The 25,733-nt window shown below is 37.7% G+C and overlaps 2 protein-coding genes and 3 non-coding genes across 11 annotated transcripts; 3 read left to right on the top strand and 2 right to left on the bottom strand.

Moving 5' to 3' along the window:
* Window positions 1-23: 23 nt before the first annotated feature.
* LOC130560564 (utrophin-like) lies at window positions 24-19,826 on the bottom strand. Of its 6 annotated transcripts, XM_057344430.1 has the most exons (19): window positions 19,734-19,826; window positions 19,413-19,605; window positions 16,171-16,292; window positions 15,954-16,101; window positions 15,507-15,627; window positions 13,375-13,616; window positions 11,781-11,859; window positions 11,493-11,553; window positions 11,246-11,307; window positions 10,994-11,068; window positions 9,991-10,192; window positions 9,367-9,452; window positions 8,679-8,836; window positions 6,801-6,967; window positions 6,606-6,717; window positions 6,154-6,281; window positions 5,191-5,229; window positions 4,089-4,299; window positions 24-3,264 (listed from the first exon to the last, which is right to left on the bottom strand). In XM_057344430.1, exons 2-18 carry the CDS (start codon window positions 19,545-19,547, stop codon window positions 4,122-4,124), a joined length of 2,115 nt encoding a protein of 704 aa, XP_057200413.1. In that variant the 5' UTR covers window positions 19,548-19,605; window positions 19,734-19,826; the 3' UTR covers window positions 24-3,264; window positions 4,089-4,121. The 6 variants fall into 6 exon arrangements, with proteins under 6 accessions (XP_057200413.1, XP_057200412.1, XP_057200414.1 ...); XM_057344429.1 differs by having other exon boundaries at window positions 19,413-19,794; XM_057344431.1 differs by having other exon boundaries at window positions 4,131-4,299; window positions 19,413-19,794.
* Window positions 17,618-17,700, top strand: trnal-uaa (transfer RNA leucine (anticodon UAA)). Its single transcript has one exon. It is a non-coding gene; the product is annotated as a tRNA-Leu (tRNA).
* Window positions 18,278-18,360, top strand: trnal-uaa (transfer RNA leucine (anticodon UAA)). Its single transcript has one exon. It is a non-coding gene; the product is annotated as a tRNA-Leu (tRNA).
* A 1,431-nt stretch (window positions 19,827-21,257) lies between the features above and the next one.
* On the top strand, window positions 21,258-21,340 carry trnal-uaa (transfer RNA leucine (anticodon UAA)). Its single transcript has one exon. It is a non-coding gene; the product is annotated as a tRNA-Leu (tRNA).
* A 205-nt stretch (window positions 21,341-21,545) lies between these two features.
* stx11a (syntaxin 11a) lies at window positions 21,546-25,197 on the bottom strand. Of its 2 annotated transcripts, XM_057344076.1 has the most exons (3): window positions 24,952-25,197; window positions 23,948-24,014; window positions 21,546-23,736 (listed from the first exon to the last, which is right to left on the bottom strand). In XM_057344076.1, exon 3 carries the CDS (start codon window positions 23,729-23,731, stop codon window positions 22,850-22,852), a length of 882 nt encoding a protein of 293 aa, XP_057200059.1. In that variant the 5' UTR covers window positions 23,732-23,736; window positions 23,948-24,014; window positions 24,952-25,197; the 3' UTR covers window positions 21,546-22,849. The 2 variants fall into 2 exon arrangements, with proteins under 2 accessions (XP_057200059.1, XP_057200058.1); XM_057344075.1 differs by lacking the exon at window positions 23,948-24,014 and having other exon boundaries at window positions 24,952-25,195.
* Between the last annotated feature and the right edge of the window lie 536 nt (window positions 25,198-25,733).

Below are 25,733 nucleotides of genomic sequence, written 5' to 3'. Positions count from 1 at the left end.
AGCATCAAACCGGAAACAATGAATCGTTGAAACGATGGAAACGACCAAAAGAAATCTGTTGACTGTGGGTTTCTAATGCATGAACTCAAGATGCATGTGTACTGTATCTTGAGACTATTGTCCAAAATTCTAACAAGCATTTATGCCTTTTAGTTTTTTTAACAATATACTTGATACTCACACGCAGCGATTATTCTGGTCTTTCCGTCTTTTGAAAAAACAACGTTGGCCAACTTCACTGGTGCCATTACGTTAAATTACCTGCAAAAAAGACATTTGTGTAAATGTCAATGATGTGCTGTTTGACAAACTGCTTTCAATCGTCTCGATTACGAGTCGCTGCACATAAACCTGCAAGGACGGGTACGAGGACCGCTGATGTAGCCTGTTAAGATGTGTGGTCGCACACAATGCATGTGGAGATATATTTCTCTGTCTCTCAGGGGTTTGACACGAAGCATGTTCCGTTACACCAGTTTGTCTGTGAGACAAAGATCATCGATGGCAATTTATTACTTGATATTTCTCTTCCAACATTACCTGGGTTTACTGCAGGGATGTCCAAACTTGCTTCCGGAGGGCAAGTGTCCTGCAGAGTTGAGCTCAAACACACTCACAGATCGATGTTATGAATGATCTGATTCAGGTGTGTTTATTAGAGATGCAGCTCTGCAAGACCGGTCTCCAGAAGGAGGACTGGACAGCCCGGTTTACGATTAGAGTCCAGTTTTACCTATATGTCTATTCAGGTGTATAGTTACAGTGTTTCAGTTTGGTGACATCCTGAAATGTTGCAATATTTTAATCTTTGCCTTGTTTGATACTTTTTACACCACTTATTTTTGAGAACTTTTCACAAAGGTATGACTTCTGATACAATGTTATGAAACATCCGAGTGATCTCTTTTTAAAGACATCTGTCAATATGCACAATGTCTCTTTGTCTTTTGGAGTGATTGTTACTTATACACTGTAGGTTTTTCAACTATATATTTATATATATATATATATATATACACACACACATGCTTGTATGAGGGCACTTGGCTATTTAGTGTTTATTTGTTTGAAAAGTTAATTCACTCCATGGTTTCCACTTTTTCTTAAAGCAAGTATACATTATCACCAAATCCTGACACCTGCTATACATGTCTGTGTTCATTCTGTCATCTTTCATGCATGCTAGTGTCCAAAAGACTCTTTTTTAAAATAAGACGTTTGATGTCCTTTTTTATTAAAGTTACAGTTTCATATGAATCCTTAGTTGCGTTTTGTCAAGATTCTATAATAAATTGAGGAAATCCAAAGACTGGTGAGCTACTTCATTGAGCATGACCACATGCAAACAACAGATTACATAAAAAATTTATGAAGCTACGAATTTTTTTTTTTTTTAATTTAATTATTATGCAAATTAGCTGGGACAGAAATTATTTTGCCAGTAATGACATTAACCCTGTAACGTCTGGGTAATGCTTTGCTCCACTGTTTTTAAATATTAAAAGTCATGGAAATTAATTCGAGTTTGGTGTGGCTACAGATGATATTTTAAAATGTCTTGATTCCTTTAGCAGTGATACCAGAAGTGCTTTAATGTTTTTGCCACCAGGTGCTGCTGCAGTTTACAACATATACATCAGAAACTGCAAGAGAGAAACTGGAAATTATTATTATTATGAAACATATTTCTAATGAGATAATAAACTCTTTAAACAAATGACAGGAAAACATTCTTTTAAAAATGTTCATAGCTTCATAAGTATTTTATAATCTGTATGTATGAACATTAACAAGGTCATTTTTATATAATCCTTACAATAAGATACAGTGTCTCGCTTTCAGTATTGTCTATCACAATATCATTTCGCCTCTGCACCAAAACATCCACATGACAAAACATGATAAATGTCCCGATGCCCCAGAGCCGAGCGACTGGTCGGGTGGGCTCATCTGCTGGTGGAACCCTAATGGAAATGGGCTTTTACAGAAGGTCTGGTGGAGTTTAAACAGCTGATATACACGGAGCCTCCAAATGCAAAAAACGTTTAGATGGTAAAAAATGACATTTTGACATGCAAAGTGTCTTTGTCTTGTTCTGTAGTACAAATATCTAAACATTCTTAAATCAAAATACAATTACTTGACAAGAAAAAATACCTGAGATATTTGGTTATACTTGTTTTATGAAAAATAATATAAGAATTAAGTTTATGGTAAAATAAACTTGAATTAAGTACTTGAGAAAAAGGAGAATGTCATTTTTTGCAGTGTAAACACAAAGCGTAGCATTGTGCTTTGTAAACATTCAATCATCCTTTAAACAATGTTGGTCATCTATCGGTCAGTGTCAAACCATTACCCCTTGAAAGCTTAAGGCCGTTATTATAAACGGACCCCATCAAAATAAAAAGACTTTCCATCACTTTTCAGAACACAAAATATTTCATGCAAAGTGCTCTTTCAGGATCCAGCTTTACATAAAACAAAATGTAAGAAATAAAACACATTTCTAGTGCAGCTGATGATAATCAAACACCAGCACTAATCAAACGGACTCAGAATGGATATTGGAACAGCCTTAAATCTAAATTATAAAAAGTAGATATTTCAAGTTTTTTAATCACAAACATTTACATGATCAACAGCAAACAAGTGAATGAACGCTGTCACCTTGCATCTCTGACAAACATGTAACAGAAAAAGCAAACAAATGCCTAATGCTGAATATTTGAAATAACTATTTGGCTACAATAAAAATGGTTTAGTAATCGGATACTCCACCTTTATGATTCTTCTCAAATGTTAATCTGGACGAAATAATAGACAATACAAAATCAAGCATTACAAGAAACAAAAGATCACCCAGATAAAGTGCATAAACAAGAACATTCATAGGAAAACAATTCAAGGAACACGTTTCAAAAATACGAACGGAATAAATCAATTCTGCAGCACTATAATGGAATTTTTCCACTGTCTGCATTCAACAACGCATCTTTGCAAAGCAGCTTTGTGTAGATGTGTCACCAGAACTGATGGTCAGGGCTGAATGAAGAAGCCAGGGCGGGTGACAGAATGTTTGTGTATACTATCAGTGGCATTAAAGCATGACCGGAGTCCCTCTGGGAGGAAGTTACGTGATCGCCCCACGTGTCACTCCGGTCAGACTCCAGCGAGCAGCTCGTGGATAAACCGATACATCTGCACCGTTTGAGAAGATAGAGATGATAAAAGTGCTGTCACGCCAAAACTGCATCAGTCATCCTGGATAGCAGTAGATAAAAATCACACACGAAGATCACAGATGTCAGATCTTACCAGTCTTCTATGAGACGATGAGCAAAGACCTACAGATCTGATCTGAAGGAAAGTGGAATTATAGATGCCTGATGCATTCGCCCCACAAAAATGTATCTGCGATACCGAAGCTACTTTAAAAAATGTCTGAATGTGACTTGTTTCAGATAAAAATATTAAACCAAGCAGCATTTGAAAACATGATGCAAGAGACTTTATTGCAGAACTATCGTCCCTTTTCTGAACCGTGGTCAAGGTGATTTATCTATATATAGTCAGTACACAGATAGCAAAGACTAAAAAGAGGGTCAAATAGCATATATTTAAAGGGATAGTTCACCCAAAAACTAAAGTTCTGTCATCATTTTCTCACCATCAGGTTGTTTCAAACCTGTATACATTTTTTCCGATGAACACAGAGAAAGATATTTGGAAGAATGTCAGCAACTTTCAGTTCCAGAACATCATTGACCACCAAATCAGGGAAAGAATTTTGTATTTTTATGTTCTTTTGAACACGAAATGAGATATTTTTAAGAATTGAGGTAAACAAACAGTTCTAGGGCACCTTTGACTACCATTTAAGATTTCCTACTATGGTAGTCAATGATGTCCCAGAACTGAAAATTACTAACATTCTTCCAAATATCTTTCTCTGTGTTCATCATTTATACAGGTATGAAATGACATGAAGGTGAGTAAATGATGACCGAATTTTCATTTTTGGGTGAACAATCCCTTTAATAACATCAGCAATCATGTTAAACACGTTTCCTTACATGTAGACATACATTTTTGCATTATTCTGGATGCATCAGAACACATCAGTGCACCTGTTTATCAGGTGAGGTGGTCCGGGTACCTGTCTCACCCTCGCTCTGAGAATGACCCGTCTGTTCCCGCTCATTCTTCATGACTGTGGTGTCAGACGGGCTCTGATGAACGCATGCAGCTGGATCTGATGAGCTCTCATGAATCTGAGCCATGCTGTGGTCGTCTCTCCTGCAGAAATTCAAAACAGCAGTGCTAAAACGGAAAGCGTGACACTATTTTTTCATGTTGCATCTACTCTGAGGCGACCAGAAAACATATAGACGTGTGAAAGATCTGCATTCATCAAACTGAAGCATCCAGCTGTAACACAACATGATGAATTTGTCTTCTCACTGCAGCTGTCACTTTACTTTTCACTTGAATATTTAGAAGAATTCAGCCAAACAAGCTTAAAGAAAAAAGAACATGCCAAATATTTTCGGCTGAAAGCAAAAAAAGAAAACAAAAGGCTTTTAAGCGATCCCAGGACCCTCGTAACAGGATGCAAAAGAAGAAAGCTTCATTTGAAAACATCTGCTTGTTAATGAATGCAGATTGGAGGCTTTCTGGTGACTTTTAAAAACAGCAGATGTGCATATTTTACTCTTGCCAATTAAGAAAGTCTTCCCTGCTGTGTTGTTCATGAGCATCTCTTCCATTAGAAGCATCTTTACTGGCACAAAAAGTATTTGGCCACTTAAGCTAAACTCAAGAATGCAAATAGAATGCATTTTATACTCCAAACCATGCAAACCGAGTACCATTTATGTTAAAGCAATAGAGCAAACCCGTTCCGCGACGTTTGTTAAATTTCTTTTGTTTCATACTAGCAATAAAAATCACCTCGTAGTTAAGTAATGGCTTTAGAAATGTGAATCTTGTTTTGAGAAATGCTCTGGTAGCATTTGTTTGCACATGACATTTGGTTTGATATTTCTCATTTAATGCACTGACATTTTCATAATAACATTAAGGCATCCTCTGAGGCGGTTTGTTATGTTTAAGCGGGTTAAACAAGCTAATACAAGATAACAAAGAAGAAACAAACAAAACTGCAAAAAGAGATATTTAGATACTCACTCAAAATCCTCTGGACATGGGCTTAAAAGTGTTACTGGTCTGCAGACAAACAACAGAATAAAAATAACATACTGTATGTCATACACGTAAATACGTGATTCCTCATGAAGGCACTTTTGTCATGTGGAAGTTTTATCATAGAAGAATGCGTGGGTTTTGGATAAGGCTAAAACAAAATGAATGTATAAAAGGCATTAAAAAATGGTGTGATGATCTAAACATTTGCAGAGGAAGTTACCGTGTCACTAAAAGATAAACAGTTGAAATATCTGATTTTAGTTATAATAAAAATAGCAAAAACACTCTTCATGCTGTGAGAGCCGGTGGTTTGTTTTAACATTAAAGACTGCCTTCAACATGATAAATGCCCGTCTCTTCATTTCCCCCAATGATGTGACTAACAGATACCTGATTGCTTTTATAATTAAATTCACCTGCATGAGAAAGAAACACCGTTAGCTTGTTGATGTTTTGCGGGGATATGAACGAATGGCCTGTGATGTGTGCCAGCACACAGATGACACATGAATAGAGCTTTAGTAAAACCGGAGTTATGTGTCTCTCATGAGCGTAAATGATGCAGATTATCACTACAATCAACCGATGACATCACATAACAAGACAGGAAATCTTTAAAAAATATAATCTGGCACTGTTTAAAAAAATGATTAATGTGTCTCAGTTGATTCTTCTAGTCAGCAAAGACATTTGAAGAGAAAATTGAGACTTTCGCTTAAGTTAAGATTTGAGTATTAGTGTCATTTTTTCTTCTTTTAATGAAACACCTGAGGCAAAGTTAAACCTCCATTAAATGTCTCGAGCTATGAAAGAGCGAGTTCTCATAGTCCTTCTGGGAATGAATGGCAGAAATATACCGTATATAAACTCAAAAAGGTTTTGCTATTCATATCTTTATCCAACAAATGATCAGAACAGGAGGAACTGTCCGGTAAAACTGCTTACGTCTCTTCTTCTAGAATGGTCTGCACTGGCAGGTAGCCCAGGCGGGGATGTTTGGTGAAGTATTTCTTCGAGCGGAATTTGTTCTTTAGTACTTTGGTGAAGTCACGCACATCTTCACCGGAGGTCGTCTGTAACAGACACACAAATACACTACCGTTGTCACGAGCTTTGGCTTCATCATTTTACAGCAGTTATTTCTGAAGAAACATTCTCCAGTTATTCTTTTGGTAAAGAGCAATACGGTTTCATTACCATTTCTTTTCTCCACAGACATTTATTTTAAAAAATTAAGTCTGTTCTGTGTGCTTAATGTTTTTTGATGAGAATCGATTTGGGAAATGGAAAAAGAATAAGCTATGGTGAAAATAAATATGATTTTTACCTCCCGAGTTCTGCTTTCATGAGAACAAACTTTTGATATAAAACTTAGTCAAAAAGATGCAGATGCTCACAGGGGTGCAGTACTCCACCATGGGGTAGCTGAGATGACGGTTCTTGACGACCTTTCCCGAGAAAAAACACGTCTGACACACGTTGTAGTTAAAGTGCTTCAGACTTCGATACCTGAGAACAGACAGTTAAACACTGCTATTCTGATCTATCAGTGCAGTTTAAAGGAGATTTGGTGATGGTTGATTTTGGTCTACCTGAATCCCATCATAGGGCAGTCTTTACAGATGGTACATTTGGTCTGGTGTCTGGCCGTTTCTGCTGCGGCGACTCTATGAAGCACAGGTAACCACACCATCGACTGCGGCTCTAAATGCATCCAATCCACAAACTGCTCCTGCTCGATGAAGTCTTCGCCGCCTACCTGAAACCCAAAGCACAGAACGACCTCTCGTTCATTACGGCTCACATTTCAAACACCATAAAATAATGAAGTTGGCTGAGTCTAAAAGCTCTCTAATGGTCTATTCATCATTTCAGAAGCGAACTACAACTCCTCATTACTTTTCTGGACAAAGGTCGAGGGACTCATTAATAATTTTGCTAGTGCTGCCAATGGGGTCTCACTGTCCGTCCCAACGGCATACAACTCTTACTACAGTTATGAATCAATTACAGCAAGCCAGTAAAAGCAGGACAATCAGGAGGCTTTAATTACATGGAACATTAAATGAAACGAGCGCCAGTGTGACACAAGTACAAGCTTGAAGTGGAGCGTTCTGTATATATATATGTGGATGTCACAAAGCACTCCATCATATGATATCGAGAATTGATGCGCATAAATCAAGTGAACTTCATTTGAATATCTTTAGTGGTTTGTGCATTAGCTGTGAGGATTGTCAGGCGTACAGATTCAGAACCGTGTGATAAAATCTCACTCCGAGTTGATCATTTATTCATACGTCAAAACTCGTTGATCTGTAGCGATGAGGTTCAATTAACAAATAAACCCGCCTGTGCATACGTTTAGTTATCCAGCGCCTTCCTTTCGGAATTTACAAACGTCACATACACTCGAGTTTTGTGCCATTATGTATATCATCATTATGACTTTTCTATGTGAAATGATTCATTTATTCATGAATGCATATATAACTATATATTATTAACGTTATCTTAGGGTTCATGTTTCCTTTACCCTACTAATTAATTGACAGTTACACTACATTTGTAAACCTTGGGACTTATTTGCGCTTTTACGAGGATGATCAAAATGATTATACGAGTTTGTCTGGATTTAATAGCGGTTTGTGTGAAACTGTTGGTGGTAAATCCACACTGATGGTCATATAAAACTGCAGAATAGCCTTTGCCATCACTGTTCAACATTGTTAACCGTTTCCCTCAGATTCTGAAACTTAAAAGTGCGTGAAAGCTTTTTTTTTAAGTTATATTTTTGGGCTTCTTGCCTTAATTATAGGACAGTGTAGAGTGACAGGAAGTTATTGTGGGGAGAGAGCGGAGCGGGTTCGGGAAAGGACCGGGACTCGAACTCGGGTCTCCAAGGGCACAGTTGCGTCACATATCTGGAGTGCCGTCCACGCAGCCACATGCTCAGACATGTGAAAGCATTTGAGACTGAACAAAAAGAATGAATACTCCATTTAAGATATGTAAGCCCCTTTTCAGATAAATAAATGCAAAACATTGCTAATCTAGGGTTAAAAACTCATTTTGTGTTAACAGTCCAATATATAGTCGGAGGGTGTGGCCTTGTGGACAGTGCTCCAGAAATGTAGCACATCTGCACTTTGGGCGACCTGAGTTCAAGTCACGACTCGAGGTCCTTACCCGGCCCCACCCACTTTGCTTGTACATTATAAAAAAACAATATATAGTATACCTCAAATACACATATAAAATCATAATTTAAATACAATAAGCATTGGGCTGTAATGTTGTCAAATTGTTTTTATTAGCGGTGACTTTTCTGGGTGGAAAAAGGTCTGCAGTGTGAATGGTGACATCACCAAGCAAGTTCAAATGAATTTCTGTGGTTACGGACAGCGTGACACTGACGATGCCTGAAGGCATGAACTTGCACTGAACCCAGAACATTTCATTAAACTCACATGCTGAAAGCAGCTACGGACGCTGGGCTCCGTGTTACCGCCTCCAAATGCCGCAGCCTCCCCGAGTTGATGTGGGATTCTGATGCTGGTGTGAAGCAGTACAGCCAGCTGCCTCTGGTCACACACACCTGCAGCGCTGGCAACCTGAGCGAACAGATCTGTGGAAGGACATTTCTGTGACCTCTCTGTGTGGACTTAATTGAGTAGTTCACCTTCAAAATGAAAATTCTTTCATTGTTTACTCACCCTCTCGTCATTTCAAACTTGTATGACTTTCTTTCGCAGAACACAAAAGAAGATATTTTGAAGAATGTTGTTAACAGCCCCACATTCACTGGCATCGGTCGCAATAGAAGTGAACGGGGGGCTGTTCTGTTCCCAACATTTTTCTAAATATCTTCTTTTGTGTTCTGCAGAAGAAAGAAAGTCATACAGGTTTGAAATGACAAGAGGGCGAGTAAATGATGAGAGAAGTTTCATTTTGAAGGTGAACTACTCCTTTAAGGGAATACTGGGATGAGAAAACTTCACGACGATGGGGAAATGATGCATTTCATTCTAACAAGAGATCTGACTTTTAAATGAGTCTCTAAAACATGCTGAAGTGGTACAGAGGTATTACAGTAAAAAAATAAAACAAAATGGGATTTTGTGCCACATATATTCACGAAGACTGCAGAGTACTTGCATTTGTACTTGTCCTCCAGTTGTCCTTTTGAAAGAGAGAACAAGCCGATCTTCACGCACAACACCTGAACTTTTCCACTTCTGTCACTATCAAAGATGCACACAGAAACCGCATTTTTTCTACATTTTATTTCTTATCCCAGTTGTAGTGTTTTCATTGATAAGAATACAGATGTTGAAACATTGGAAAATTAGCAGTAAACATATGTATAAGAAACAGTAGATTTTACGATGTGGCTAATTCGTATTAATTCACACATTCTCATTCACACGATTTGCTTTCGCACCAGTGACGTTAGGGGTGGGACTTTAGTATTTCTTTTTCTCTAGTAATCATATGTTTTTGTACTATCACAACCTACGAATTCATTCTAATAAGCCACCTCGTAAAATAGCTACTAATTCCCGTGAGATCATGTTGTAGATTTTCAAAAGTTGTACATATTGTGGTTTTTGTGGCCTAGTACATATACATTATAGTAACCCAAAAACGTCTATATGCTATGTATTGCTTTGACATACAGTATTTATATTTTACTTACCAATAGATGCCACTTGGTTTGACTTTGTATATATCTTATACACACACACACACACACACACACACATAACAATCTAAACATACCTATCATAGACTTTTAAAAGCCAGTTGAGACACAGATCCACACATAAAGGGACGTTGATCAGATGTGGGTGAACCTGCTGAAGTTGTCTATAGATTGTACAGAGACAGTTTATGATGTCTGGAACATCTAGCAGTTGTTCATTATGAGCGAGTTCGTGTTGATCAAAGACGCCCTGGGCTACGCTGAGGTCCAGAAGATCCACTGAAACAGACAGACGATATTAACATGCGATTTCATCTTGGTTCTAACTCCACAACGGATTTAATTCAAGGCACTTTAATGAAAGTCACCAGCGCGCAACTCATCCGACGGCGCGTAATGAAAATTCCCAGCTGAAATGGAGGTGAAAATGATATTTCTTATCAGCATTCATCAGATTTGCAACCAATTATAAGTTTCAATATTACACACGATGTGAAGCAATAAACCGACTGCAACGTCTGCTACCAAAACACCATCCAAGTCACTTGACGGAAGGCTGTTTCTGCATAGTTTGCACTGTACTGATGTTATCAGCGGGTGCCTCTGAAGCTTTCAGAAAACCTAGCGTAGCACTGGAAGCCAGAGACTCATGGATGGTGTACCATAAACGCCCTAAACGTGCATGACAAAATTACCAAAGAGAACTCGAGATTGCTTTGTCAAAATTGCCTCCTGTAAGTGGTTTCTTCTCTTCATGATTTATTCAGTCATTTAGAGCAACAAAGTGAATAAAAGTGGTTCGTTGTCAATGGGAGTTGCCGATTTGAGGCGTCATGAGTGACAAAGTTGAGTGGCAAAGTTAAACGAAGAGTAATTTTCTGATTCATTGAAATGTTATTACAAGCAAAACATCTTCCTTGAACAGCGCTTTACCTAAAGTTGTAAACAGAAGAAGAATATCTACAAGCTTGTTTCTTTGTATTACAGCATGGACTGAATGGGGTTTGTTCTCTTGTTTCTTGTTCATTTTCAACAAAAAGCACAATATTGCATTCATCTTTAAATGAAACATATACTCACAGCAAAGGGCTTTCTGTAGCCGACGGCTCTTCATGGCTGTGCGGTAGGCGGAGAAACGGACCTGACTGAGATCAACTGAGGGTTGAGAACATACAGAACATAAATCAGAAATGTCTGTAAACATCATCTCACTGAAAAAAGGTCCTCAAGATATATTTCCAACAACTCCACACACATGACAGCTTGCATACTAAGATGTATTTTGTATGCATGCAGACTGCTTGACATTGATTGACAGGTGACAGAACAGACCCATCGACTGAAATAGTTGTGTCATCTGAGGATGGTCCCAGGACGTGGTCTGCTGCTCATGACTAAACGTAATTAAAATGTAATACATTTATTATGGTTTAACAATATTTAAAATGGCATTTTAGTGAAAACTACAACTGCTATTGTAAATTTGTATACGGTTGACAAAACTTGTTTAAAACACGTTAAAGCATAATGTCATTTTACAATAGACATGCTGTTTGTTGTTAGGGTAAATAAAACTTACTTGATATAATACGGGACGCCATTTTGAAAAACAGCTCTCTGCCATGGGCACTGAACGGAAACTGTTTGGGAAGAGCCAAGTATTTCGTTTTTATTGTACCTTACAATGGTCATTTAAAAATGATTGAACAAAGATTCAAACAAATCATTATATATTCATCTTGAATGACAGAAGACTTATATCTTTTCCATTAGCTTTCCAGGGTTAAAACTTACATAATTCCATTATTCGTTTTACATTTATTTATTGCTCATTTTATTTCTTCTTGACTGTGGGAACTCAACTTACCGGACAAGAAGTCATGGAGCAAACATTTGTTATCCGTTCGAGAGCATCGCATCTGTCTGTGCCGATTACCCATGGACCCCTGGTAAGATTTTGAAATGTTACAAAAAAGATATATTCCTTAAGGGAAGGTAAAAGATAAAAGGACACAGCGCTATCAGAACTACAATACCATAATTCCCTGATCAAAACAGACCTCCTCAACAGAGACATAATACCAGCTGAAATCATTGGTCTCTTCAGAAAAATGAAAGAGCCTTTAAAGCAAACTAGGCAGGGGGCAGTCTGGAGAAAGATAAAGGCAGGGCTATTAAGAATAACTTTTTGATGATACTTCACTTCTAAAATCTTTAGACGCATCAACAAACCTGTCTTCAACGAGTCTTTAGATGCGCACAATATAATTACTGCCCCTTTCATCTTCTGTGATAGACAATGCCTTCTCCCAAAGGGAAATATTGTACAACCCTGTCAGTTACATTAATAAAACTATTACACAGAATCCCAAGACAATCGTTTGGGGAGAAAAATATTGTTGTCTGAGCTACACAAACAAGTCGACAGATTTGATTCGGTTGTTGGCGAAACAAGGCCCAGGAGTGTCATAGCGGATATAGCGGCTTAATTATCGATGTCCTCCGGCTGCCCGGATCGATCCGGAAGGTCAATATTTTTACCCGCAGGATCGTCAGAATAACATGATAGTCACACACTCATCAGGCTTGAGGACAACAGACAGATCAAAAGCAAGATTAAGAAGAATCAATCCTTCGAGGTCAAGCCTCCAATGTGAACGGTGGGGTTTGGATGTGCTCTTGTCCATGAAGCACAATTTGGCATCTGTATAACTAGTGTGTGGACTAGAAAGAAATATTCAGAATCTGAAATGTTAACATTTTATGCGTGGATATATATGGGTGTAACAAAACCTCTCACGTAAGTAAATGTATTTGAGGGTATCCATTTATAGATATTGTGGCATATGAAGGGTTTGGTCCCAAAATGAGATAACTTTATTTAAAAAAAATTCAAAAACCATTTTTATTGTGCATTCCAATTAATAGCAATCAAACTGCAGTTGGTTTGTTTTAACATAATAAAACACAATAAACACAATAATCCACAATAAAAACATCATAACGTAATAAAAAACATGATTTAAAAAATTAAATAAAAACTGAGTTATCTCATTTTGGAACTAAGCTCTTCAATAATAATATATTAATTATCTTTATGCATTTGAACAATAATTACTTTTATGTTATAGCCAATATGTTGGTCAATATTATATATCTATAACCTACAAATTATAAATCTAGAGCGTTTTACAGTGTGTTCAACAAAACGTCTCATGTAAGTAAATGTATTTGAGGGTATCCATTTATAGATATTGTGGCATATAATAATATATTAATTATCTTTATTATTTACTATGGTAAGGTTAAAAAATACTAGTATCTAACTACGACTGCGATAGTTTCTAAAGTATACACTATCGGTTCCCCTGTGAAACGTTAAATAAGAACGTAATCAGTTTACGCTCATCTGATAACACCAGAAGCTAACATTAGCAAGCGCATTAATACGTTTCATTCACCTTCATCTTCTCAACCTTCCCAAGTTCACAGTCGACCACCACTCCGTGCTTTATTGAAGGGTAACTTTCATTCTCCACCTCGGCCAGGCCCAGGCCCAGGCCCAGGCCCAGGTCCAGTTGGTCCATGGCATTTTGGAGCTCTTGAAGTTTCCTCAGTGCCCAGTCAAGCTCGTGCTGCCAGCTGAAGCGTCGCTCGACCTCAAAAGCTCGAGATGGATGAAAGTTCTCATCCTGCGGTGTTTCTGATAGCAGATTAAACATGTCAGTCATGTTATTATCACAATGTTCTTGCTTTGTTTAATTGTTGGCTATTTTGCCAATTTTTATTTACTTGATTAGTATCGTACACGTGACGATGGAAAAAAGCGTCTCAAAATTTAACTTCACGCACGAGCGCCAAAGACGGAGCATGCGCACTAAACTAAACTATGACAGACAGGCTCTGAATGTAAAAACTTAACTTAAGCACATCACTGTAATTAAAAAAATATATGATTGTAAATATTAAGGAGTACTAGTAGAGCAGCTGAGCTTTCTCAGGCCATTTGAGAGAGAATCGCGAATATGGGCATTTTTGCCTTGATGTCCTACAGGAGATTTTACGAAAGAATTCCGATGCTCTTTATTTAAGATATTTATACGCGCTCGTTTCTTCGAGCGATTTTCTCGTTCGTTCGTTCAGTTAACTTCTTTGTCGTGCTAATAATCCTTCTCTTCTGATTGGTTGATGCGGGGAGGATGCTGCTATCTGATTGGTCCATATTCCTAAAGCCCACCCCCAACCCTAACGTACATGGTAATGATATTTTAACAAAACAAAAAGCACAAACAAGACATCCAAGTCGCAGTATAAGTTTGTGAAATTTAACTCCAGATGTTTGCCTTAGTGGGCTACTTGCTAACGTCATAAAATGTGTAGTGGGTTTCGTTTCAGTGACTGAATATTTTAGTTTATATGGCAGAGAGATGAAGAAAAAAACAAAATACTGTGGGTACCAGCACTTACCAGGGTCATTTCTTTTTTCATGATTCCTGAGTAAGGAATCCAATATATTCTTTGCGATCAGCTGTTATAAATCCAGCACAGATTTACATCCGGTCACTAAACCACTTTCTCACTTTTCAATTTGTGTCCTGCAAGCTTTATCGTCTCTACGGAGCCATTACAGAGACACATAAATCAAGTAGCACTGATGCTGTAGACTAAAACTGTGACCTCAAGAAATGAAAGGTGCCATAAAAAATTAGTGGTTGAATGCCAGAGACGACCATTTGTGTCAGAAAGACAACAGAGATTCTTCAAAACATGACTGCTGGGTGAAATCTAGTAATCCTAATGTCACATGTGTCTCCTCAGACCCTTAGAAGAGTGTTTAAAGGGTTACCAAAGACTGCCATTAAAATAAGAGATATCAAATGTTTCTCTCTTCCAAGAATGATGACTTTTAGAAAGATTAATATACTTATACAATAGATATAGATACTTATACAATGTCAATTTCTTTTACTGCCAAATGAGAAATACTTGATATATGTTTATCTGTGACATTAAACACAATTGAGATTGTTACAGTATATTAAAGGGGTTATATGACACGGCTAAAACGAATATTATTGTTTGTTTTAGATGTAATGCAATGTGTATACACGATTTATGGTTCAAAAACGCTGTATTTTCCACATACCGTGCAAGTTCATGGCTCTGAAAAGTGAGGTGTGCTATGATTGGCCAGTTAACCAGTGCGTAGTGATTGGTCGAATACTGCGCATCTTACAAAACAAAAAGAACATCAGGTTCCTCTTCAATTGTTCTGACGGGTAAACCCACCTTACTTGCGTATACATTTGGGCGGTCTTAGTCAAATCATACCATGAACTGACGTAGATTTGTGGGGGTGTGGCTACACAAGGCGTTTCAGGCAGGTCTGGGTGAGCATTCGCTCTTAGATAGAATGACTCTTTTGTTCCCACACTTTCATTTCTGCAATTTTATGTGTCTAATACATGCATGTGCAACTTATAACACACCAAAGACACAGAAAAACATGTATTCACGCCATATGACCCCTTTAAATATCCTTAATCGAGACAAATACAAACAACATTAAGAGAAGAACACACACATATCTCACCTGCAGATTTTTCTGTATTTCTTTGGGCTTCCTTTGTTTTAGGTTGAACTTCCAGCGACAGACACGTCTGATTCAGAGTTCTGATTACATGTCTGCGACCTATCCATTCACTGCTCAAGGCCTGTGTCGAACACATTCAACATCATTACCAAAAGATAATAAAAAATAAAAAAACAATGTGCAAAACCTAAACATCAGCTGGCAAATTGAGAATTAAAGCTATGTGCGACCAACATTAAAAGCAAAATTTCTGTTGTCTGATTTCCATCGATAAAGCAAGATCTCCGAACAGCATTCGAATGATTGTAGATTGTTCACTGTTGTGGCGCAAATAAGTGAAGCGCGCTAGAAGACACTGTATTATCTAAAAGTTTTAATTTTAATGAATAATATACATCACAATTTTCTATTAATTGAAAATGATTAAGAACATACAGAATGACTGACCGTACAGTGATCTTGTTGCTGAAGTGAATCGTGTACGTCATCATTAGCATCTCTCTGCCGGTTTGCCAGTTCTTCGTCCTTCAGTTCTATCCAGAACCACAGCTCCTCCAAGACAGCTATGAGTTCAGTCCATTTCTCTGAACAATCTCTGAGTCAAAGAGAAGTTCAAAGCATGAACATCTGCGTACATGTCTATATTATACTACACAGTCTGTACCTTCTGGAGGCTATAGGAATGAGGCCAACATTGCCCAGCCCTTGGAGTTTGGTTTTCAATATCTGACTCCCCGGGGCCTTTCTAGAAGAATTACTCTGGGCATCAACTTCTGTCTGAATATCCTGAGAAGAGATGGCAAAAATAAAAGAACACGAATTTAGCTGTATTGTGTGTGTTTATTATTATATTGATACGTATGAATACATTCATATGACTTGTGCATTTATGTCAGGGGGAATGTGGCCAAACAACCATAAAGGCCCATCTCACGCCTGGTTTCTAAAGAAGAGAAACAGACAGTCTGTGGCTTTTATGCCGGTATCCGTAAAAATGCCAATCCCATTATCTGTTCTTCCATTAACTGGACAGCACTTAGTGCAAGGAAAGGCAAAGTGAAATAACACGATTACTGCTAAACATGTTATATAATATAATACTGTGATGTAGAGCGAAAAGGATGACCAGATATCCACTCATCTACCACCTTTCCATTTGAATCAAATCTTGTTTACTTGCAGTCATGCATTATGATGCTGTGCAAGCAAATGTATGCATGTAAAAAACATTTAATTATACAGAATCTGAGTTATGAAGAAAAATGATTAAATTAAATCAAACTTGTTTCTCCAAGGACCAAAACAAAGTATTGAATTCTTTTCCTGTGTGTACACGGATGAATTTTTTCACATGAAAGTGCTCACTAAGTTATTTAAACTTAAAGCATTGGGGATTCTACCAGAATTGGGATTTGAACCCATAAGAGCATTCACCCATTGGACCTTAAGTCCAAGTCCAATGCTTTAACCACTTGGCCATCATTAGAATGTTCCTTTTACTTTGTAATGATTTCTAGTTATGGAATAGTCTAGAATAAAATGTGGAGACCTACTGTCCCTCTCAAAGATCAAAGATCTTTTCGGAGAGTCTTTCAGTTTTAATAGTAAAACCGTTTGGTTCATGAAATGCATTGCTTTTGCTTCAACAATCCATGTTCTTAGATTTCATCCCATGAACTGTTTTGCGACAATTCATATCTAATCTTCGCATGTGAAAATATGCCCACAGCGTTTTATGTCTCTAGCTAAATCTCATCAATCTTGGCACATCAATCTTCTACTTGGCTGTACAGTTTGCTTGCTTTTAGTCTTGTAAATCAAGAGATGCGCACACTTGGTTTGGAAGATTGATAAATGCCAATGCATTACAGTAATGCTATTGCCAACTTACAGATGCGGTGCCAACCACAGCCTTGCCACAATTATCTGAGGAGAAGAGAAGATACAAGCTGGAACAAGTTCAATACAACAAACTCACAATACAGGCGTCATTTCATGAGCTGAGATACAGCAGAAATAAAAAAAGAATTAAAGTGATTGGATCTTTTATAAACTGGCTTGTGTTATCAGTCAAAAATGATGTCAAAAAGGGAGTTCTGCACCATGACGTGACCAGGATGGCCGAGTGGTTAAGGCGTTGGACTTAAGATCCAATGGACGTATGTCCTCGTGGGTTCGAACCCCACTCCTGGTAGAACTTTCTAGTCTTTAAATCGATGAAAATGCGTCACCAACTCATATGCTAAATGTCTAAAGCAAAGTGATTTGTTAGATGTTATCACCAATGCCTTCTTATGGTCAAGTGGTTAGACTTGAAATCCAATGGCCGTATGTTCTCGTGGGTTTCGAACCCCACTGGTAAAAGAAAAAGCTCAAGTTCAGATAGATTTTTCATAAATACTATATCTACATCAACCAGTGTTTTGCTAATACCAGTAAGAGAATGATCACGACAGAAAAACAGTATTGTACTGTATTTTAATTGTGAGCAGCATGCAGCTGAAGAAGTTTAACCAGTGGTAATGATTTATGATTTATCGGCTATAATATATCGGCCTCAATTTTTATTATCTACCGATAAAATGACCATTTATCAGCCGATACCGACATGGCCAATAATTTATTGTGCATCCCAATTGAAACACACGAATATTACAATAAGAGACTTAAAGCCTTGGGGATTCTACCAGGAGTGGGGTTTGAACCCGTAAGAGCTTTCGCCATCAATGATCAGGAGGTGTTGAAGAATTGTGGAGGGGACTCATCGGGATGGCAGGATGGCAGAGTGGTTAAGGCGTTGGACTTAAGATCCAATGGACGCATTTCCTCGTGGGTTCAAACCCCACTCCTGGTAGAACTTTCTAACCTTGCAAATACATTAAGAACTCATATGCTGAAGCGAAGTGATTTCTTAGATCAGTAGTTCTCAAACTGGGGGCCGTGGCCCCGAGAGGGCCACAGATTTTGTGGCATTTTATGAAATATAGAAATTGATCATAGATTTTATGCAATCAAACATCAGAAAAATAAGACCACCAGACAAAAGAATTGATGTTTCAGCATTGTATAACCGAATATGTTTTTGTTTAAATAAAAATGTTAAAATTAAGATTATAAGTCTTTATTTGGGGGGCCGCAAAGCGATGCACTCTATACAAAGGGGGCCTTACAACGAAAAAGTTTGAGAACCACTGTATTAGATGATGATTCTACTCGTGTGTATCCAAAACATCTGCTAAATGATGAGTAGAATAGTGATTTATCACATACAGTATGCCTTATTAAATGTTGACGTCATCAACAAACCGGTTTCTAAAACCTGAACCCTGTTACAGAAACAAAAAGTTAAAAGTTCGAACACCACTCCTGGTAAAAAAAAAGCTGTGAAGTGACTTATTTGAAATGGCTAAATCCCATAAAACATCAAATGAGATTCGAGCAATGTTGTTCGATGTGTAAATGAGGATGCTTTAATATCAAAATCATTTCTAAAGAAACAAAGAGCTCTACAGCGTCACACAATGAGCGGGATGAATAAAGGCGAGAAAAGAGTTGAAAAAGAAACTAAGGGGCTTGTCTGAAATACTCGTGTAAAGCTACAACACATTCAACGCTGTTGATACACAAATCAGAACATGAACAAAGAATGTTAATTCTTCCATTTACCAAAGAAATACAAAACCGCAGATAGATCTGAATTTATGTCATCGTCTGACAATGTATTCATAGTTAAGATTCATTACCTCACACAGGTGGTTCATGTGTTTTTATACTTTTATTATACTTTTTAATTTTATGTTTTAGAACTAACAAAACGCCCCAAACACCGAACAACATAAGTGAACCTAATTATGGACATCAAACAGAGATCTAAATAAAAGACATTTTATACAAAGAAGCCTTTACCTTGGAGAGTTTCTGGTATGGTGGTGAGGTGACAGTCATGCTTTGGATGTGCTGTAGAAAAAGCATGACGTTCTGGAGTGAAGATCTCACCATGGCCGTTATCTTCAGACTGCTGGACTTGTTTAAGTCTCTCATCCTACAGGATTGTCTCTCCTAATGTTTGCACTGTTAACACATCACATTCTCCTGTCGCCTGTGACAAAAAGTGAAAAAAGCAGTCACAGTTAAATAAAATGTCGAGAATTAAGAGAAGGTCTCTCTTCTAGTTTTGAAATCTGCAAAAAAAAATACTGAGTAAAGAAGACGTGAATATTATCTCACGATTTCAGAAGTTGAGCTCCGTTGCAACCTGTTTCCTTCTCGGTAATATTCTCTGTGTGGATGAGATGATGTTGAGCCAGAAAGGGAGAAACTGAGAGAGAGAGAGAGAGAGAGAGAGAGAGAGAGAGAGAGAGAGAGAGTTTTGGTCTGAGCGCACAGTATTGCAGTATGAAATGCTTTAGTTTTTTTCTCATTCAAATTTAGAATATATTTGTATCTCCTTGTTTTAATGACGGCATCAAAACTGGCATCATACAGACATGATCGTCATCTAGCATGATTCAGAAATGTTCCATACACCATCATTTGTGTTTCAAAACAACCTTTTGTATAAAAAATGTACATTTACTTACACTTAATTCATGCATTCATTGATGAGACCATACAGTTCACCAACATTGTGCTTCGTCAGATTCAAACCTATGACCAGTGACTACATGACTAGTGTCCATTAAACCACATTAGCACATGAACACGTCAGTCAACAAAGAAGAGAAAACACTTTTAGTGACCAGGACTTAAGATCCAATGACTGTATGTCCACGTGGGTTCAAACCCCACTCTTAGAGCCACCTGATTTTAAATGCAATGCAGAAAAAATGGACATGCAATGCATCTCTAAAAGTAATAATATAATCTGAGGAACATTAATCCATTAATACAAAATAAAGAATGTGCTCAGTCTCATTACTTCAACAGTTATCTCAATTGTATATCATTTCAACTGTTTCTGTTGTTCGCCTCATGTGTCAGTCGCTTTGGATAAAAGCGTCTGCTAAATGACTAAATGTAAGTCTACTTCAAGTACTTTTTTGGTATGATTGTGTGTCTTACAATATGCCAACGCAATGAACATTATATATATATATAATATATATATATATATATATAGTATATATATATATATATATTTATAAATTATCAAGTTATCCTATTATCAAATCTCACTGTAACAGTAATTAATACCTTTTTCTGAGTAACTTATTACTCACTGATTCACTTTAGCAAAGGTTTCCGACACAGGACTGTCGTTTTAGATTAAAAAGTGCAACATTGACATCTAGCGGTGAAAATTGGTAACACATCTTCAATGTCTATTAATACTTTACACCTAACAGGACAAAATACCCCTACTTTAAAGTGCTAATGTTTATGTACAGTGTTATTTAATTTATATGCCATTTAAATTATATATAATTCATAAAAAATATAATTTAAATATGTTTCTTTAAGTGCAGCTTGAAGCTGTCCATTGAGGCAGTGTGGTTTTATAGAGAGCTATGTTTGCTCGTAAATTTAGACTTCCGTCTTAAACATATGTTGTGACGTTGCAGAAATAACTGTCATACTTGCTCCTTCACTGATGCAATATGATAAATTGCATAAATCGTCTAACTTTGACAATTACATTCATTTTTTCTATTACAGATGGAGTTCTCAAACTCACTCCTGAAACTTGTCCTGAAACCATGTTTTGTGGTAATCGAACCCATGACCAGAAGAACAAAAAAAGGCTGGACAGTTACCAGGATGGCCGAGTGGTTAAGGCGTTGGACTTAAGATCCAATGGACGAATGTCCTCGTGGGTTCGAACCCCACTCCTGGTAGAATAATGTTAGTTTTAAATGCAATCACTTGACAAGTGCATGAATTGTAAAATAGAAGCAAACTAGTTGTCTAGAGCTCAAAAGTAGCCATCTAAAGATCATAATAAAACAATCATAGACAAAAAATCTCTTCCGTGTTCTGGTTTGTTTGTTTTTATGAGAGATTATGAACAATAGAGGCGCAGTGATAATATAAATCATATCATTTATCATGACAAAAGTTTGTAATACAACCCCACATGGGCTTTTTATTGAAAGTGAAGCTGTAACCAAAACAATCTTTACAAATAATCTTCTTATTACTATATTACACACAAAATATTATATACATTTAATTGTATGTATAGTTTACTCAAGTTATAATAGTGCCTTGTCTCCATTTAAAGTGATAGTTCACCCAAAATAAACATTCTGTCATCATTTACTCACCCTTTTGTCATTTCAAATCTGTATGACTTTCTTTTTTCCGCAGAACACAAAAGAGATTTTGAAAAACGTTGTTAGCTGGACCCCATTCACTTGCATTGGTTTTGTGTCCATACAACAGAAGTGAATGAGGTCCAATGCTTTTCGGTTACCAGCTTTCTTCGAAATATCTTCTTTCATGTTCTGCGGAAGAACGAAAGTCACAAAGGTTTGAAATGACAAGAGGGTGAGTAAATGATGACAGAATTTTCATGTTTGGGTGAACTATCGCTTTAAATAAAAGCCAGACATCTATCGGTGAAAAACGGCAACGCACTGAATGATTCCGACTTGAAAAATTGAAGTTGCTAATAAACATACAAAATAACTATGAATAAAAATCTATTTTTCAATCGAGATGTCAAGTGTGGTTTTACTTCAAAACTATGCTTGGTTCCAGTTGAAACAGAAGGCACTGAAAGCACAATTTCACACTTTTACACAATCCTGTATTGCAGAAGTAACTCATGCTTTGGAAAGCAACACTGATGCAATACTAAACATTGCACAAATGATCTCATACGAGTATCGCAGAGAGGAAGGTTGTGTTAATCCTAGCAAACCAGTAAAAACAAGACCCCCACAAAGACAGTCAAGAATATTTAAAACATTTATTAAATTAATACATTTGTTTTAAAATACAAGCCATATTTATTTAATAAAGCATGTTTTTGAATAAGATCTGCACGCCTATAAAAGGCCATAAAACAAGTGTCGTGTTTTACAGCTTTCATTTTGATATCTTTAACACATCGACTAAACAGCCTGTGACACTCGCAGTGAGAAACCGTAGCGTTCGATTGCACTGTCACTTCAGCTCATTTACATCGCAGCTCCTGTGGTTCACCAACAGTCGCCAAGTTTTTCTCAAGCGCGCCCGTCACCAAGCGGACGCTGGACGATGAATGTGTTCTTCATGTTAGCAAGGGTATTTTAGCAAAGCCCACTGTACATCACGTGACTTGTGGTTAACACTGTACCGCTGTTCACATGAATGCAGCTTGCATGTTTGGTATAACACATCTGCTAAATTGCACGCTGGTATCATTTATTGCAACACGGAAAGCAGCAACAGAAGAGCTGTCGACAAGGGTTTTTCTTCTTGTATTTAACAGCCTTCTTGATCTGGGTCATAGCTTTGACCACATAGTCCTCGGCGGAGCACACGTTGGCCTCAATGTTGTCCACCATGGGCCCTTGCTCCTCCACCAGCAGAGCCAACTGGAAAAATAGCTCGTGGATGTCCCGGATACGACTCTCCAACTCCAACAGCTCCTTGCGGCGATTCTCAATCTCAGTGAGCGCTGAGCGAGCGGTTCGCCCCTCCGTGAGCAAGTCGTCCGAGAAGACGTTCCACTTGCCCGTCTCGATCATCTCCTCGATCTGATCTCCGGTGACCTCTTTACCCATGATCTCTGCCTGCCTTTGGATGCGTGTCTTGCAGTTGTCCCTCTGCGCCATCTCGGCGTTGTTGTATTCGTTCATGGCCTCGTGAAACGAGCCCGTTATGGAGACGAATTGGTGGCGCACCATGCGCACCAAAGCCGAGTTGGTTGTGTGTTTTTCCTCCAGCTCCTTGCAAAGCGCGTCCATCTTCTGTATGCGGGCGTACAGGTTATCCCCTTTGGTTTTGATGCTGCGCGCAATCGTGTTCGAGTCGCGCTTGATGCTGCTGATGCGTCTGACGGAGGTGAGAAAGCGAGTGTTTTGCTTGCCCAGTCTCTTCACCTCCATCCTGAGCTGAGCGATTGCCTTCTGGATGGACTGGGCTTCTCTAAAGGCGTCCTCCATGATGTCTTCTCCATCAAACACCATCGCGTGCTGTTCGATTTCGTTGTCGTCCACATTTTCTCCTTCGTCGACAGGGTCGACCGTCTGGACGACTTTGCTTGGAACGCATCCCAGTTCACTCAGCCTGTCTCTCATTTTTCCTGGAGAAGAATCAGGTAAAGTTAGTTTGTTCAAGACAAGCGCTTGAATTTGGCTCACTTTTTTTACCTAACCAGTTAGAGACAATTTACCCCCCCCCCAAAAAAAACATTCTGTCATCAGTTATTCACCCTAATGTTCTTCAAAATCATTCTTCTGTGGAACACAAAAGACGATATTTTGAGAAATGTGTCAGTGGTTTTGTGTTCATACCAATGGAAGTCAATGAGAGCCAATGTCGTTTGTTATCGACATACTTTAAAATATCTTCTTTTGTGTTCTGCAGAACAAAAGAAAGGCGTCGGCTACATGTTTGAAATGAGCTGAAGATATTTTAAATGATAAACTTTTCAATTTTATGCACCGTACAACATGTTTTGCCACTACAAACATGCTTAGAAACTGTGTTGCACCACCTCATTAAAAGTGAAGAAATATCAGACCAACTGTAAGCATTCACATTCTTTCCTTCATTCTGGGATTGTATATTGGCTGGTTTTACCAGCAAGAACAAGAAGCAAAGCTACACAACAGAGTTGAAAAGTTGGTCATCTTAACCTAGTGGCAACCGTCCATGATGCTGCACATTTCCCATCACATCATGTCACCATACACAGAATAACATGGGTGGGGACTTCCCTTTACCCTTCTGTTAAGCACCGCATGAGACTCAAGTTCTCAAATCCACCTTAAATCCCAATGTAAACCCTTTATTGTCAAACATTAAACAAACAGCCTTTGAGCAATTGATATACAAATGAATGAACAAAACCATTGTGTGAGACAATTTGGTCTATTCCCGGATGTAAAGTCAACACTGTGCATCAATGAAATGTAAAAAGCAAATTTAAAAAGGAAATCAAACTTCACACGGAAGTAAAGCGACGGAAATATAGGCGACGGTCACTTTAAAACATTTTAACGCATGAACGGTGCGGATACCACAATGATAAATAAACTACATGCTCAATATATCTTTCAAACACAGCCCGATTCACGACTCAATGTCAATAACAATATAAAGACAAAACCTAAAAACACGTTGTACTCTCTAGTTTTATTTCAATATTGATACGGAGTCTTGATTTTACCCTCTAGTCAAATCCACCTGCGAACCTCGCGACGCACAAAGTAGCACGCGCCAGTAGATTTAACCCGAACGAAGTTAAAACGAACTACATTTCATAATAATAAGTAATAAATAAGCGTTACTTTACCTTATTTCATGCCTCTGGTTTGCATTGAGAGGGTGTGAACTAGAGTTTTGCTGGTTTCTTACACGCAGTTATTTCACATCACTGCAGGAAACGTTGCAGTCGAGTGACTGACTGGTGGGAGTTTCCGACAAGTCGATACATGAAAGTTTAGGTAATGAGAAAAGAGTTCCCTCAACGTTCATCACGGTGATCATAGATATTCCCTCTCTCATTATTATCACAATATACTTATATTTACCCTTTAACCAGAATACATATGCATGATAATAATGTCAAAGCTGTTTGATCTGCATAACCTCAGTCTTTCACTAAGAATGTTTTCTACTTCCCTTTTTTAATTATGTGTACTTCAACAGTCTACAATAGTTTATATTACTTAATTTATCCATTAACAGTTCTTTGTTTTCTCTGATTTGTTGTTAAGGAACGTGTTCTTTGTGTAAGTAAGAGAATGTTTCATCTATGGTGCTTTAAATAACTGTTCTTTATAAGCAATGTTGGGTGTAACTAGTTACTAAGTAATAAGTTACTGTTATTTAATTACTTTTCACTTGAAAAAGTAAAGTAAGGGATTACTCTTATTTTTCTGTAATTTAATTACAGTTACTTTTGATGTAATTAACCTAAATACTTTGAGTAATATACAGTATGTGTGTGCAATAGTGGAATTAACATCAAAATTCAAAGTCTAACTTTAAAATGAATGCTTTAATGTACTAATTAATTACTTTTTCAGAGTAACTTACCCAACACTGTTTATAAGTATAGCCTATGCCAAGTTT

Source organism: Triplophysa rosa, linkage group LG10 (genome assembly GCF_024868665.1).
Source record: "Triplophysa rosa linkage group LG10, Trosa_1v2, whole genome shotgun sequence".
NCBI classification, from domain to species: domain Eukaryota; kingdom Metazoa; phylum Chordata; class Actinopteri; order Cypriniformes; family Nemacheilidae; genus Triplophysa; species Triplophysa rosa.
The sequence above is the reverse complement of the archived record's forward strand: the minus strand, read 5'-3'. Positions and strand labels throughout refer to the sequence as shown.

Excerpts from the sequence above, each read along its gene's own strand:
- LOC130560564 (XM_057344430.1), bottom strand. The coding sequence starts at position 19,547 with ATGAGAGACTTAAACAAGTCCAGCAGTCTGAAGATAACGGCCATGGTG. Across the intron at positions 9,453-9,990 it reads CTTTTAAAAGTCTATGATAG|TGACAGAAGTGGAAAAGTTC; the intron begins GTATGTTTAGAT and ends CATCTTTGATAG. Across the intron at positions 6,718-6,800 it reads TGCCCTATGATGGGATTCAG|GTATCGAAGTCTGAAGCACT; the intron begins GTAGACCAAAAT and ends GTCTGTTCTCAG.
- stx11a (XM_057344076.1), bottom strand. The coding sequence starts at position 23,731 with ATGAGAGACAGGCTGAGTGAACTGGGATGCGTTCCAAGCAAAGTCGTC.